Genomic DNA, 16,709 nt, shown 5'->3' on the forward strand with positions numbered 1-16,709 from the left:
AACTAATTTAGTCAGCGATTTTGGTCGACTACGGCAATCGTTTATTGCACCCGTACTGATCTGATTGATATGTCGGATCTGGGGTGATTTAGAAAACTGAGATGAGACAGGCCATTGTCATTTGGTAAAGTAAGCAATATATTTTCCACCGTTTTGCTGTTCTTCATCTTGTTTGAATCAGTTTTCATTTGTAATTACGGCTTATTCTTTGGTTCTCTCAGGGGAAAAGTTTCTTTTCCTAGCGGTTCTCAGTTTTATTGCGCTTCATCTGCAGTCTCACTATTGAGTAAAATGTCTCGTTAGCTGATGCTGAATCAGGTTTCTAGTGTCACACCAGCTGCTCCGCCCTGCTCTTCATATCTGGAAGGTTCTGGTTGGAAATGATAGCATCTCTAAACCTCAAACCAAAGGGTGAAATCACCAATTGCTACGCCCATGTTAATAATACAGCCCATGGTCAGCTGCTGTCTGAGCTGTAATATGATGTTATTTGCTTTATTTAAGTTTTACATTTATAGGCTGCTAGACTCCAGCCCCCCACGACCCCAGTGAGGATTAATCAGTGTATAGATAATGGATGGATGGATGGATTTATAGGCTGCTCGTCCATCTGAGCTAAACTGTGCTGTAATGTTATAATAATGAAAATAATAGCAACAATAATAATATTACACTTTATGTGCTTTGCAAAATGAAAAAGACAAACTCAAACCATTTAAACACAGTTTGAAATATCTAAAGTAAAGCAAAAACATAACTTGCAGATGTAGCCACTTCCACCGTTATCATCTGAATCATTGCAGACATTTAAACATCCTCATAGCTTGCTTGTGCAGAACTAGTTTATTTCTTTGGATGACTTTTCTTTTTGTTTTTTAGATTCCTCTGCTGCTAAAATGAGCTCCTAGTTTCAGAGTTGAGTACAACTGGCCTCTCTTAAAGGTCAGCATTCCCTCGTCTGGCCCCAGCAGTCTAAATGAGCCATAACCTCCTCTGCCTCAGACTGATGTACAAAGAAGAAAAACTTTACAAAAGACAGAAACACTTACTGAGAACAGCATACTCCTTTGGCTTGTCCTGGGTAATTTCCCAGAGGAAAGTGTTGGTATCCTTCATACATCTTTGTGACACGGCCGAGGCCTGCGTATTTTCCAGCTCTGCGCTGCCCCCCACTAAAAGAAGAAACACCACCAAACTCAGGGCCATTTTACGACTGACTGCACCTTTTTGGTGAAGACGGTGCTTAAATAACATAGGAGGGGACACATCATCGTCCAGAGAGGCGCGTGAAATTCATCTTCCACGGCTGGATTGAAAAACTGCTCTGGCCACTGTGGCTCGCCCCCACCTGGCTTTCTATGTCAGGTGTGAACAGGATTTGGTTACGTGAAAGAAGATGGGAGGCTAACAAAAAGATCCAGGCTGTGATTTTTTTGTCACCACACAGGAGCAGCGTAATTGAAGTGCAAGACTAATAATTATGGTTGACCTACAAACAACATAACTACCATCTAAGCAACAGTGTGGACGCTCAGGGAAACGTCTCCGCTTGAGCTTGAGCACCTCATTTACACATTTACAACCGTTATGCTACACTTTTCTACTGCGTTAGTTTTTATTAGAACCATTGGCTCAAGATAAATGGCGGCAGAACAAACACTAAATGTAATGAAAATAAATCAGCAAAGGAACTGGCCACTAGAGGGGGAACTTGTCCTAAAAATCTGTTTACCATGAGTTTACCAGGCAAACAACCTTTAAAACAATATTTACTGGCATGAAACTGTGATCCAACCATTGTTAATTGTGCATTACAACTATTTTGTCTTGTAAAGAGGATATGATCACTCCTTGGTCTCCACTATGGCTCACTCTCATGACAAAGACCTGACTGCAAGTCATTAAATCTGATTTTACTAATTCATTTTATTTAAAATTTTGCCACCCAGTGCACTGATAGTAATTGAAACTCTAACAACTGTTTATTTTGGACGTTTACCACAGGAATGGAGGAAAAAGGATAAATACCTATTGAGTGTTTTGTTGGTTGGTAAGAAATCTATAACTAAGAAGTGGTTATCACATGATACTCCCACTGTGTCAGCATGATGGGATATAACACTGTATATTTATAAAATGGAAGAGATGACAGCGTTTACAAATCAAGACTGGTTTGTAGCATGTTGGGAAAAATGGGTTGTGTACATAAAAATGAAAAAGCCCAATTTAATGTTGAGTTTAAAAATTTAAAGAAAATTTAAAGGTCACCCCCTAATGTTCTGAAAGACCTCCCATCTTTGCCGATTTGATTTTTATTCTTTAAATTTTTTTAATTTTAATTTTTTTAATGTTAATTTTTATGGGAAAATGTTTTCTGAAGAAAGAACAACGACAATATTGTGCACATGTGAATTGTACTCATCACTAAAAATTGCTAAAATTGATAAATAAATTTAAAAAACAGCCAAAGTCCTGCTGCTACACAACCAGAATGTGTGTCTTAAGTTCCACGTCTGGTTAAGTTTAGGCAACAAACGCAAAACACTTGAGGAATACTGATACGGTTGATATGAAAAACTTCATGTAACGAAACAGCTCCAGGACACACCATGCAACTTTTTGTTTAGTTTCATTCATCATTCATGTTTTAGGTGACCGGATAAACGTCACTCTACTTTTAACTCTGTGTTAAAGCCCAGTAAAAGTTCTCCAAATTAGACATTAGTCATTCCTGTTTGCAGTATAGTGTGGTGTGACAGTCACTGGATTGTTTTACTGCTAAAAGAGACTTTAAAAAGTGCATGTTTGTTACCAGCTCTGGCGTTTAAAACCTTTTTTCCACGATTTCCCAGCCTGATATCATGACAAGTTACATAACAAATCACATCACTTGCATTCGCTCAGCCTGTCCCCCTCACCTTCACCCTTTACATTAACTCATGTGTGTGTTCATTTAACATTGTGAAATGACACGCAATAAGTCCGGATGTCAATTTTGATTTCCTAGACAGATTTCTAGATTAATTAATCCTGTTTATTCACAAAGGAAATCAAAGATAAGGAGATTTGTGGAACGTGTGAGTCACACTGATGCTGAAATTGTGTGTCTCGTCTATTTGTGCACGGTGGCTTTATTAAAGGAGAGTGAATCAAAATGGTAGTTAAAGGAGGCTGGAAAACCAAAACAGTGAGCTGGAGGATGCTGAAAAAGAAGCAGAGTCAGTTCATTACTATTGGTTTCTCTTTTACAGGCATCATTTGATCTAATGTTAAAATAAAATATTGACGACTGCAGCTTTAAAGACAGAGAAAGATTATTCTCTTAAACAAAGGCACCGTATTCCTGTAACCTTAACTAAGTAATTCATGTATAACCATGAGACAGAGCTGGATGAAAGTGCAGTTGTTCATATAAAACTAACACTTCAGATTTCAACATACTGTTTTTCTTAAAAATAAACACATTTAGACTTAAGTCCTAGTAGTATTAATAATCCACGACAACACACAAACCTATGCATGAATGATCAGAAGAGGATTTCTGGTATATTTCCATTGAGAAGAGCCGATGTCTCGTGTGCAGTGGACATCAGGTCTCGCCTCTGGCAGGTTTCATCGTTTATTGACATAAAGAACAACTTTGTACACAAGCATCAGAAATGTCTAAAAATGGCAGCAGCAGCAGCGACAGCAGCAGCAAGACACATTCTAATCAACAAACAATTCACAGACTGCTTCTCACATGCAGTTTTACAGCGCAAGACATGAAAAGTCTCATTGTCATCGTGGAAAAACGACCATCCAAAACTCAGTGGTATTTTTATTTTGGAAACGCTTGTTCTTTCAACTGAACTGGCGATCTCCTTTCAAGTCAGGTTCACAGCCGAGTTTACATTCGTAGACGTTTTTGTTTAGTGTTGAAGTTTTCCAGTGTAAATCCTGTCAGTGAACATTCATTATTATTATTATTACTATTATTCCACATTAACTCAAAGAACCACGAACTCAGGAAATATTAAAAAAATAAAAAGCAGGAATTAAATGATAATGTTGGCATTGTTATGAAATACAGGGACGTTACAATTTTATTTTTATTGTGCCGTAACCACAGAGTTACACTAATATGCTGTAAAGAAGACTGCTGTTTAAAAAAGGCAAGTGCTTTGTACCTTATTGTTTAAATATTTAGCTAAATAAACATTTTTAAGTCAATTGTAATCTCAAAGAGCTGCCATGTATAGTGTATTAAGACAGGAATGAAACGTCAACATAAAAAAAAAATCACAATCTTGTACAAAATACTTTTTTAAAAAGGAAATTTGGCCCATGTTTGTCTTTAAAAGATACGACCATGTTTGACATAATCTTTTTTTTTTTTTTTTTAAACTGGGAGCTTACTTTTAATTGTTCCATTTTTCTAATTTTTCTGTTGTGTATGTTTCTGATATGTCATGACAATAACTTGTCTTCAACTGATTGTCCCGAAATCTTCAGAAATGTCAGTTTACTTCAGCGCAAAGTTACCGCAGAGATTCTGTTCTGGGATCAGTTGTTTCCAGGTGTGTTACCAGACACGAACCAGGGTTTTATTGTAAAAGCTAAGCCTCACAGAGAAATGCTAGATTTTTTATAAACGCAAGTTGAGGGAATCTTGAAGCATCCACAGTTTTATATGGTTTTTCAACCAGACATTCGTTGGACATTAGCAGCATTGAAGATTCAAAACACTGCTGAGTGTATGAGGATTAATCCCATTACAACAATATATCCCTACATTATGTAGTCCTAGTGAGAAGACAACAATGGAAACTGTTAAAATAAAAGGCTCTTCTAAAAAAAGATCTATTCGAGGCCTATAGAAACATCTACATGTGTACAAAAAACTATCTTGTTCAATTTACTAAAAGACACTTGACGTGACTTTGATGTATGTTACATATTTGTGTGTATATTGTATACATATTGTCGTACACCACATATACATCTTGTATCTACAGCTTAACCACAGCCAACGGAGGTACTGCAGGTTAAACAAACTGTATACATTTAAAACAGCGTTTGATGGAATGATTAAAAAGTCTCACTTTTCGACTGCGCTCAGTCTCTTTGACCTAATGAACGCCATCCCATGTGTCCTCATGTGGGTGTTCAGGTTGCCCTCCGTTTCGAACATCTTCCCACACACTTTGCATTTGGTATTTGGCGTCCCGTCATCGTTCTCGTCTGTAACGCCAAACTGGTTCTCTCTTTGACTCTCCTCGTCGTCTTTGCCCCGTCCGTAGTATCGGCCGAGACCGTGCGGCTCCTTCAGCCGGTGGACGATGAAGAGGTGTCGGGCCAGCGAGCGGTGGGACGTGTAGCACAGGCCGCACTCCTGGCACTGGTAGGACGAGCCATCCGACTTGTGCTGAGGTATGTGCTCATGGAAAGCGGCGATATCTTCCGTGGTGAAGCCGCAGACGGCACACTTGTGGACTTTTAGGATGTTTACCTTGAGTCTCTTCAGTGGCTGCGAGTCGGAGCTCCTGGAGGTCAAGCCCGGAGACCCCTCACCGTCCTCTGTTTTCCTTTTGGGGCTGAAGCTCTGCAAAGGAGATTAAGTTAAAGTTAGCAGCAAAAACATAAAATCTGCAATGATATAGACGTCGCATTTTTATTAGAAACTTGTGCCACAGTACCTTTTCCTTATTGGGTAAAGCCTCCATGTTATCAGGGTCAACGGTCTTTCTTCCTGCATCTTTACCTCCGTGCATCAGCTGAATGTGCTGATCCAGCAGCACTCTTTTAGTGAAGGGCTGACTGAGAGCTGGACAGTGCCTGTCAAAATACAAAAAAATTACAATTATAACCATTTGCAAGCTGACTTTGTTCTCTGTTTTCTGTGCATACATTTAATTTGAATGCATTTTCTTTAATACTGATAAAGAATTGCACGTATGAGATGCGATCATAAAGTTACAAGACCTGCAACATGTGTCAGCAGGAATGTCACAAGTTAGGAGACCACAATCAACATTGGGACCTATAATACGCATGTTTCTAAGTGCACATTTGTGATTTCTCCATACAGGAACAGGAAGAAAACATCACAATCAGGACCAGTCTGCAGCCAGGAAGAGCAAATCCTAATGTTGAGGATCATCAGACAAGACACAAGAGGTGGGTTTGCTACCACCAAGAGAATAAACAACAGTATCTTCAGGATGCACCAGGAGCATCTTCATTGTGTTCTTCTGGTGCACAACCACTTGAATGTACCAGTCTGCTCGGGTTGGGCTGTCAAAGCAGAGTTCTACTGTAGCATCCAGAGGTGTCTGAGGGAGAACTTTTACCAAAAGCAACCTGCAATGGCATGACATGCTCCAATGTGTTGTTCCCCCAGTTATACCACATTAATTGCATGTCAGTTTTTATGGCCATGTTAACATGATCGTCACTCCCCTCCTGGCCTGCTCACCAGATTTAGCTGTCTGTGACTTCTTAATCTTTCCCATGATGATATTCAAGTTGGAGGTCACTGTCAGTGATTCAGTGCTCATTAGAGAAGGTCCATAAGATGTTTAAATTATGGAACTTCCAGGGAGTCTTATCAGTGTTCCAGGAGCACTGGGAGCTGAGTATCACTGCACAAGGACACTACTTGGATGCAGCCAAATTCAAATCAAGTACAGGTTTAGATTTTTACAGGCACAGTAAGGAAAGTGTAAAGTCAACCACAAGGTGCTCTTCATTCTTACACTGGACTTTGCAAACATGCAGATTCCTTCTCGGAGTAACTGGGGCTAGTATATAGACCCAACACATGCCTCTTGAGACTTGACATATGTTACACATTATATGATGGGGAGAGGTTTGAATGACCCCTTTGAAAGACTTTTATTGATGAAGACATCAAATGCAACTGGATGTGTGATAATTGCGACGTTTAGTATCATAGTTAATTAACAGAGTGCTCATTAAATGCTGACGGTGTGCTCACAGTTAGAGAGGAAGTGATGCATGGTTTCGTGCGGGGACCATGCTGAGCCTAAAATAATCAGTGTGCTTACTCACGGGCAGGTGTAGACCTTCCTCAGCCCCTTGTGTTTGAGACGGTTGTGTCGGCAAAGACTGTGAGAGGAGCTGAAAGACTTGTCACACTGTCGACATGGGTGCTTCTTCAGAATCTGGAATATGGAAGAGGGGAATGACTAAGACACCTAAAAAAAACAACATCAACTCTGCAGAGCAGAAACTATGCTTCCCTGAGCACGAGGGGGGCTCATGTGTCTTTCTTCTATACTTGTACGTTTACGTTGGTTTTTATCCAAACATACTTTTAACAGGACGATTAAACTGCCTGTCACGTTGGTTTACATACTGCATAGTTAGGATTTCGGAGGAGCACACTTGACCTGCTTCTCTGCGTAGATGACAAAAGACATTTCTATGTATCTTCAGAGAAACATAATTCCAGCTTTGTCCTTTTGCATCGATAAGCAAAATCGAAAAAAATACCACATGGCCCATTAAAAACTTCCTAACGAGAGTGAGTTTAAACCTTCACCTTTCCATGTTCTCGCCTCATGTGCGCCACAAAGAGCTCCCTGGAGTTGAAGAGGCTGCTGCAGTCTCCACATGTGTAACCTGAGCTGGAAGGGCTCTTAAAGTCTGCTGAAGAGTTGCTGTTGGTTTTCTTCAGCGGTGACGGTGACGGTTTCTTTTCTCCCTTGTCTTGAACGTTGACATTTCCTCCATCTTTGCTGTTATTAGTATGGGTGCTGTTGCTGCTGTTAGAATTCGTTGGTTTCGAGCTGAGAGGGAGGTTGATACCCAAGTTTGGTGGACCCTCTATGGTCTTCAGGGTTCCATGGATGGCCTGGAAAAGGAGCGACATAGACACTGTTGACATTTTTCATACTTAAGATGTTATTACTACTCATGTGAATGGCTTTTGAATTAAAAAGACTATAATATTTTAGCTACCTTAATATGGTCCAACATGAGCTGTTTCTGTGCGTAGTGCATGGAGCAGTCGGGGCATTTGAACACTGAAACTTTATGATTGACAATGTGCTGGTCGAAATGTGTGTAGAGCAGAGACTGCAGGGTGAACACTGTATCACACATGGAACATTTGTAGATCACCCTGAAAGACAAAACAAGAGCAAAAAAACAGTTTGTTGCAAAGTGTAACTGAAGAAGGCATTGAAAGAATCCCAGCTGTTACTGAGCAAACAAACTTCTACAAATTCTGTTACAACTGTGGTCCCACATTTCAAATTTAGAGCAACATGCGAACAAACACATTGAAATGCTTCAGCTCATCGCATATTGTCTGACATAGTCAAGTCAAATTGAGGCACCATAGGAGCCAAACCCCCCCAGCACATTGGTGCGAGGACAGCTGCTCTTGAGCACCCGTATCATCAGCACTGCTGATGATGGACAGTGTGCAAGTGAGCGAAAGGTTGCCATGTGGAAAAAACAAACCCAAGTTAAGCCACCACATCTAAAATCCACAAATCCTGTTACTGATGAAGCAGCAAGGATGATTTTCTACAGAAAAAGGAATTGGGCATGGGTATTAGGTTACACTGGCGTGTGCCGTTGTGAAAGATGGAGCATGTGGATGTGTGTTGGTGTGTAGGCCCGTGTGTCTGGAGAAAAAACAGCTACAGCTTTGAATGACAGCTGAAACACATTTGACTAGAAATGTAAGTACAATGGATTTATGTTAAACACAGCCTTTTAAAACCATAGTTACAGTGGATAAAACATGTAAAGACCTACTTGGGCTCTCCTGCCTTCAATCCCGGATGCTGTGTATGTGCATGCGAGTGTGTTCCAGGTGCAGACTTGAAGGCCATGGGGCAGAGAGGACATTTATAGAAGACCTCGCAGTGAGTATTCTGGATATGGGACTTTAGTGTTGCAACGTCAGCAAAGATCACACTACAGTGGACACAGCTGGAGGGAGAAAGAATGGAGGCAGAGGGAGAAAAAGTGAGATATGGCAAAGGTCAGATTTACAAGACATTTTAACTGTCAGTTTAGCTCATTCCTCTGAGCGAGGCACTTCATGGGTTGCAATGTGAGGTTGTCTTCTGTCATTTATTTGATTGGTGCCATCAGAATTTAGCAGGCTGCTCAACACAGGACACACAGGCTCAAGACTGTGAAAGACTGTTCCTAAAGTTGTATGGAAATACACATATTGACTTTTTGGTCAAGAGTTAGATAAGAAGATCAATACCACTTGTGTCTGTATGTCGAACACCAATCTACAGCCGGGAGATGGTTAACATGGCAGGAAGCAGAGGGAAGCAGGACCTACAAGGAACTTTAAAGCTTGTTCACTTACATGTTTGGTCTAGTTGTATAGATGGATGTTCTGTATTTTTGGTCAAAGCAGGCTAGTTGTTATGCTAAGCTAAGCTAACAACCTGCTAATTCTCACTTGTACCTCATAGAGTAATGTCAGTCGTTGTAATGAATCATCAATAATTACATTTTCCAAGAAAAACAGGTTTTTATACATAGACATGCATGAATAATCTTGGATGGTTAATGTCTCATTTCCAAGATAAAACAATCTTTCTTTCTTTTTGCACAACAAGCACAGCTTTTAAGTTAAAATCTAAATAGTTCTTCAAGTGCACGTGAATGTAATGTCGCATTTATGATGTTGTGACACTTCAGTGGAAATATCATTAGCAGACATGGATGTCATAGCATATTTTAGGACATTGCAGATTTCAACTTTAAGACAAACTGTTCATTTCATAACAGTTTGATAGACCAGGCTCCTAATTGGAACATAATTGCTCATTTTCATTTTAAATGGCTTGTATCCTGGGTGACTACACATGAAAATTGCAACTGTCCAATTTTGTCCAATAAGTTTCATTGTGAATAATATCACATAATGTAATAATAACTGTAATTTAAAATGACATAAGTGGCACCTTGGTTGAAAAGCAAGAGTACGGGGCATTTAAGTCAGAGCACGGCTACGTACTGAAGATCATGACTCAGGATTGTTTTCAACTTCAAATTTGACAAGACGACGAAAAAAAAAAGCGTTTCAACAGATGTTTGGACATTACAATTTAGTGAAGCTGACCTAAAGTTTTGGAACATGTGGTCTATCTGAGCACAACAGCAGACGAGAATACAAGCTGTGGTAAACTGACCGGTAGCCGACTCTGCGGGTGTAATGCAAGCAGTTCTTGGTGACATGTGACTGGAAGTGGACAGAGCGACAGCTGGCACCACACTCAGGGCAGATATAGGGAGACTTGTGCTGGTGGATTCGCTGGTGTGACAGAAAGCTGCACTGATTCGGGAGAAGCATTTGACAAATAGTGCATGTTTTCTGTGGGACAAGAAAAGGAGATAAGAAAAGAAGTTATGGTATCATACAAGGAGAACATAAAAGATAGAGCCATTATCTGCAATCCATGATATGGTGAATGAGTCATGTCAGACAGAGAGAGAATATCTCAAACTAAATTTCGTCTCGGGAAATCATGTATTGTTTATTAGTTTAGCTTGGTGGATACATCTAAATGCTACAGCACCTCTTCTGCTGTTTCTATGGAGAAAAGCAAGTCAGAGACACGTGGTGCTTAATTCAACCAAAATGCATCGAAAATATAAGCAAATTGATTCAAGCAATTCACATTGCCTTTTTTTTTAGATAGCTTAAGTTTTAGCTATTCACAATAATTTACAGATATCTTGATTAAAAGTTCTGACTTGGCAAAATGATGTTGCAGATGTCGGCGATTACCTCAGAGGCTAAGGCAAGTTGGCAGCAGATGCAGCTTTTTAAACATACCATAGCACTGCGACCATAACAGCATATGACAAGCTGATTAATCATCATATCAGCATTTAGTTACTTTTGACCAAAAACCTTGAATGAATTAAGTTAATTTTCCACAAACTCCTTGCTGATAAGCTCTTCCAATTTCACTTCCTCTACTATTGATCTTGCCCACCACTGTGACCTGATTACTTCTGCCAGCAATGTTGAAATGTTGCTGGGCCAATATCCAATGGGAAGCCTGAATGAGCAGCATCATGCACAGTAGCTCTGGCAAGTCATAACAATGTGTATAATGTCTTTAACCTATTGTGACAAATCAAAGCTCAGCTACAGATATCTTTGCAGCTTTTTCCATATTATGTAGCAGTTCACACATTACACACCTGACCACTGGATTCCGGCGCTTGTTGATAGTGCATGGCTAGTGAGCTGTCATCCTGGAACATTTCGTTACACTCCAAGCATTTCAGGCTGTGTCTGCAGAGCTTTGATGCATCGTCCTCCAAGGGCATGGCTGCCACAAGAGGAGCACTGCATGGTGCTGAAATTACCGTGGCTTGGGTCCCACCACCAGAGACTTTCCCCTGGATTTGACCTGTGGGTGCCTGTGCTTGAGAGCTGGAAGTGGTGCCGGGGATGTTGGATGGTCCCGATGAGGTGGATGCACTGATCATCTGATCTGCAGGGATGGGTTTTAGTATTAAGTGTGAGCACTGCATGACCACCCCTTTGTCCTTGTGGCCCCTAGCATGAGACAAGAGGCTGCATTTGTTGTAGAACACCAGACTTTTGGCACAGTGGTTGCAGGTGACCTCGATCCGCACACTGCGACGTTCGTAATGCTGTGTCAGGCTCTTCTCAAGAGCAAATGAGTCGCCGCACTCCAGACACTTGTAGCCACGTGAGGGTAGAGAGATACAGGCAGAAGTTGGTGGAGAGAGGTTTGGGATGTACACAGGGACGGGATTCATGCTACTCAGGACTTTATTGAATGCATCCACGACAGAGCTTTGAGAGCTAGTGAACACTTGAACCCTTGAGACCTTCTTTGAGGCCTGGCCAGCGAGAATTGTCTGTTTGACTTGTGATTTTTGATGCTGGGCCTGTTTGGAGGCTGACAGTGCCTGTTGGAGATCACAGGCAGCAGAGGACACTGCCTGAGGGAGAAGATTGAGGTTACTGAGATGGACTGTCTTTGGCACAAGTTTGGCATTAGCCAGACTGGAGGCAGGTACCATGACAGTCTGTTGCTGGATGGCATTAGCAGCTTTCAAGATGGCACTGCTGGCACTTTGCACTGATGCAGCAGGAATGACTGTTGCTTTGACTGTAGTGTTGTTAGACAGCTTAAGGTTGATAACTTGCGAACCAGCCGTCTTGACTGCTGAGACTGGCAGGAAAGCTGTTGCCACAGGTTTAATAGTCATTTGCTTGGTTATTTCAATTGCAGGGCCTCCAGTGGTGGCTACGACTGTGGTTGGAAGAGAGGGCCTTGTGGTTGATGTGAAAATTGCACTGGTGGTTGCCATGACAGATGAGCATATCTCTTTTTTCAGACCCTCAGGATCAAACTCTGGGAGGACTCGAGTGACAGTACGCTTGATCTGTCCAGATGAGGTTTTGATAGTTTTGATCCTGACCTTTGGAATGACCGGGGTTGTGTCTGTGCCTGAGGACGGGGAACCTTTGCAGCTGCCCTCACTTGTGACACTCGATGGGCTGTCTGGTTGTCTTGTTAGCAGCTTCTTTGCAACCTCTAGGGCTAACTGTTGCTCCTGGGTCTTCTCTGGCGCTCTGGGATTTTCACTGACCTGGATGGATTCTTTCTGTGTTGTGGGAGAATCTGAAGCTCCCATATCTGCAGTACTAGCTTTTTTGGCACTGAGTGCTGCTATGGCTGCTATACAAGATGAAAGTTTTGTAGAGGACTTGGCTTTGACCTGGGGGATACTGGATGCATTAGCAAGTCCTGATGACTCCCCAGGTTCCTTGCACTCTTGATTTTGAGATTTGTCTACAATTTCATTGAGTTCATCCTTAGGCAAAGTTGATTGAGGAAGATTGTTAAACTTGCAACTTGCAACAGTACCATTGTTGTTGTTATCAGCTTTTTGATCTCCATTTGTTCTAGGCTTATGAACACTGGCCACTACAGGAGATTTTGGATTGTGGTCCTCAGTCTTTGCAGTGGGCTGAAAGTAAGTCTGACCACCTTGCTTGTCCATTGGGTCATCTACTTCAATTTTATCATCATCATCAAACTCTTCCGCACTAGAGATTGGGCTAAACTGATTGAAGGTAGATGATTGGTTGTTAATTTTGTGTCCTTCTTCTCTGGGAGCTTTCCATCCATTCTTGGTGTAATGACTAGCAGGTGGTGTTGTGGGCAAGAAGCCATTGTGAAGTCCATTGCCGACAGAACGGGGCTGGGGATGGAAGTGGAATTGTCCGTCCTTCTCTGATACGGCTCCACCATGTTCACTGGTTTCCATATTTCGGATGTTCTTTACAATGACACTAACACCAACGTCATGTGGCGCTGAGGGGTTGTGGGCATCTTCTTCATTGGTTGCCATGGCACCACTTGGTTGCTTGAGTTGTCCTTCGTGGTCATCTTGGTGGCCAGATTCAATTGCGGCTTTAGGATCCACCATGTCGGGGATGTCGAAGGCCGCCAGCAGGTCATCGAAGTCTGGCGTCTTCATATCTCCCATGTTCCTGTTCCTGTTCTGATAAGGAGATCACCTGGGGAACACAGATTATATGGAAAATAAGTAACTATGTAAGTCTTGGGTACCACATGTTTTTAACTGTATCACCATTTGTATGTTTGTGGTAAAAAATTGATGGCAATATTTTCTGCAAATCTTAGTATTTGTCATGCAAGTGAAAATGTTATTAGTCCAATTCTACTGGTGAAGTAAAATTGATGGATGGATTGATAATGAATGGATAGATTAGCATTAAACCCCTTAATTCACAATGGTGTGGAATACACAAATGTGTTTCATATGCTTCCATTGGTTAAAAATCAGTCCAAAATGTGATGTTTTCTTCTACTGAAAATGCTAATGATGGTTATAATGATGATATACAATTTATCTTAAGGGCAGAAGTTCCTCAGGTTTATATTAATTCTCATAGTTATTGTGTTTGGAAGTTGGAAGCACATATTTGAATTGACTTTCTTGAACGCTGTTGCGTAAAGATTCTGTCATTGTGGTTTGATTCTGTTCTTTATTATTTCAGACAGAATTGTCATCAAGTTGGAGTGTGATGCTGGGACATGAAGGCTGCAATGAAAAAAAAAAATCTGTAATCATGGAGAAAATCATAAATTTTGGATGATGAACGTGTAAATAATCCAACTAGGACGATGGAAAAACAAACAGCGGTTCTTCGAAGCCAAAAAATTTCAATGAATTTTTGTGAGGGTTTGTTGTCAGAGGGTGGATGTACTCTCCAGTCAGCATAAATTATTAATAGTGCCCTCTATACTTCCTAGACTGCAGACTGCAACAGAAACGATTGCTCGAGACATTTAGTAACATGGAGAGAATCAGCCACTAGTGGCATCAAGGGAGCGTTTAAAGTAGTTAGAATGCTTAATGGTGTCGGGGTGGATTCTGGAGAAAAGAATGCGTCGATATTTTGTGAATTACAGTGTATGTGGTGGATTTGGGTCTGAGCACACAAACACTGAGTCCAACTTTAGTTTTGTAGTTTCATTTATCTCCACCTGGTGCGCCAGTGTCCACATAGAGTACCGCCTATAAAATACCACATTAACCATGACAGTCACTGCTCTCTGGTGCTTCATATTGCCTTCGGTGCTCTTTCCTCCTCCCTCTTTAAATTAAAATGCAAATCACTCTGATGCAAAGTCCTCCTGACAAGATATGAGTTCAGCTGACATACACTTTGTGCATACAAGTATGTACAGGAGCCCTTACATCTGGTAACCTCATTCCAGAGGGAACACCAGGGAGCAACATGCTGGTCCACATGGGGGGTAGATGTGACATTTTAATGACATTAAATGAGGGTGCTCAGCAAAACATTTCTGCTCTACCATCACTACGTGCTCTGCAATAGGGAGGAAACAATAGTATAGCACATTGGAAATAAAATTCACTTTAGATTTTCTTGAAAAGCTGCTGATGGAACATGAACGACAGACTGTTTCTCTTTCTATGAGCTTATTTTCTGATGTACAATCAGGACAAAAAGGGATCTAGTGTAAGTAATATATACAGTATATAGAGCATGATTGCACATCCCCCCCCTATCAGTACAGAGGCACTCCTCAGCTGAATTTGGGGAATGACTATAATATGTAAACATCAGCTGTATTAAACATGGAGTGTAAAATAAGAACATTCTTGTAGGTGAATTATGGGTGCTTGGGACAAAAGGCACAGCCAGGGGAGCTGCTCTGCTTGTACGTGCAGCTAAACCAGTGCTGCTCTTTGATCCAAATGCATGGCAACCACATCTGCACGCACAGACCCACATCCTATATCCCCTCAGCTTTGGTTTTGAAATGCAAAACATCTCAGTTTAATCCAGATGATTGGATAGCTATAATCGTGATAAAAATGCTAGAGAGAAGGAGGAAATGCTATGGAGAGAGAGGGCAGTGAGGGGGGGAAAAAAATGGCTGCTGAGCTGAGTGAAGCTGCAGCACAGAGAGAGAGAGAGAGAAAGGCCTGGTGGAAAGAACAGCTAGTCACAGCCATGACAGCCAGAGCAGCCTGACGTAGACAGTAAATGAAGGTTAAATGCAGACAGATATGAAAAACACACAACACACAGAGCCCCTCTCCACAACAGCAGTTTAATACACATGCATCGTTGCCATCTGAAATCGACGCACTGTGTAGCAGACTACAATCTAAGTGTGTGCAAAAATATTTGTGGAAGCATGCAAGTGAATCAGCAACTCCTCACCCTCTTGCCTCCGTCCCTCTCCAGCCACTAGCCAAACCTTCTTTCCTTCCTTCCTTCCATCCTGCAACAAACAGAGTCACAAACACTACTAACCCACAAAAAGCCATCCACCCCACCCTGCCTGAAGAAAAAAAAAGTCTTCCCAACCAGGCAAAGGCCCAGAATACAGGGTCAGGTTACATCCAGGGATGTGGTGAGAGGTGGTGGTCCTGGTAAGGATCGTCCTGAGTCATTCTCTGCACCACTAGCAGCACACAGACATATAAACAGACAGATAGATCATGCTCCTGTAAGTGTGTGTGTGTGTGTATGTGTGTGTGTGTGTGTGTCAGGCTGCAGAATCACAGACTCCCCATCCAGCCACGTCCCCCTGCCCTCGTCCCTTCCCATATCTCCCTGCTCCCCTCGCAGTGAGCCGTGCTGCGTAGCCCTCCGACATCCAGCCAGCAGCAGCAGCGAGCAGCAGCAGCAGAAGGGTCTGCGCCTGTGCCATGGTAGCCAGTGACTGAGCTGTGAAGGGCTGCCATGGAGCAGCCTGGACTATCTCTATCCCCGTGGAGCACAGAGGCGGCATTGTTCCTGTCAGCCCTCCGTCTGCCTCAAACCGGTTTCAGCTGGTTCCGGTCACCCAACATAAAGCTCTGTGCTGCAATACGGCCTCAGAAACACATAGGCAGCAGCAGCAGCAGCATGCCCACCTCCCAGGAAGCACTGCAACCTTTTTGCGTGTGCATGTTGTCAAATGGATTGTGCAAAGCAAGAGATACTTTCTGAACAGGTGGAGAGCGGTGTAGAGGAGATCCACTCATGTGGTCGCTTGACATTAGGCCACAAAAATACACAAGAATGTGATGTTTGGTTGAGCACGGGAACCTTGACATGAATACAAAAACAGAACAAAATTGGCACCATGTAAACGAAACAATGTGTTACGTAAGGTTGGATT

General features: G+C 41.9%; 1 protein-coding gene across 1 annotated transcript; it reads right to left on the reverse strand.

The window, feature by feature from the left end:
* Positions 1-4,386: 4,386 nt before the first annotated feature.
* Positions 4,387-15,848, reverse strand: znf532 (zinc finger protein 532). Its single transcript, XM_008303623.1, has 9 exons — positions 15,764-15,848; positions 11,197-13,558; positions 10,176-10,357; positions 8,773-8,949; positions 7,966-8,128; positions 7,547-7,858; positions 7,054-7,166; positions 5,679-5,817; positions 4,387-5,584 (listed from the first exon to the last, which is right to left on the reverse strand). Exons 2-9 carry the CDS (start codon positions 13,525-13,527, stop codon positions 5,081-5,083), a joined length of 3,921 nt encoding a protein of 1,306 aa, XP_008301845.1. The 5' UTR covers positions 13,528-13,558; positions 15,764-15,848; the 3' UTR covers positions 4,387-5,080.
* Positions 15,849-16,709: the final 861 nt, after the last annotated feature.

Source organism: Stegastes partitus, unplaced genomic scaffold (genome assembly GCF_000690725.1).
Source record: "Stegastes partitus isolate 25-593 unplaced genomic scaffold, Stegastes_partitus-1.0.2 Scaffold2044, whole genome shotgun sequence".
Lineage (NCBI taxonomy): Eukaryota > Metazoa > Chordata > Actinopteri > Pomacentridae > Stegastes > Stegastes partitus.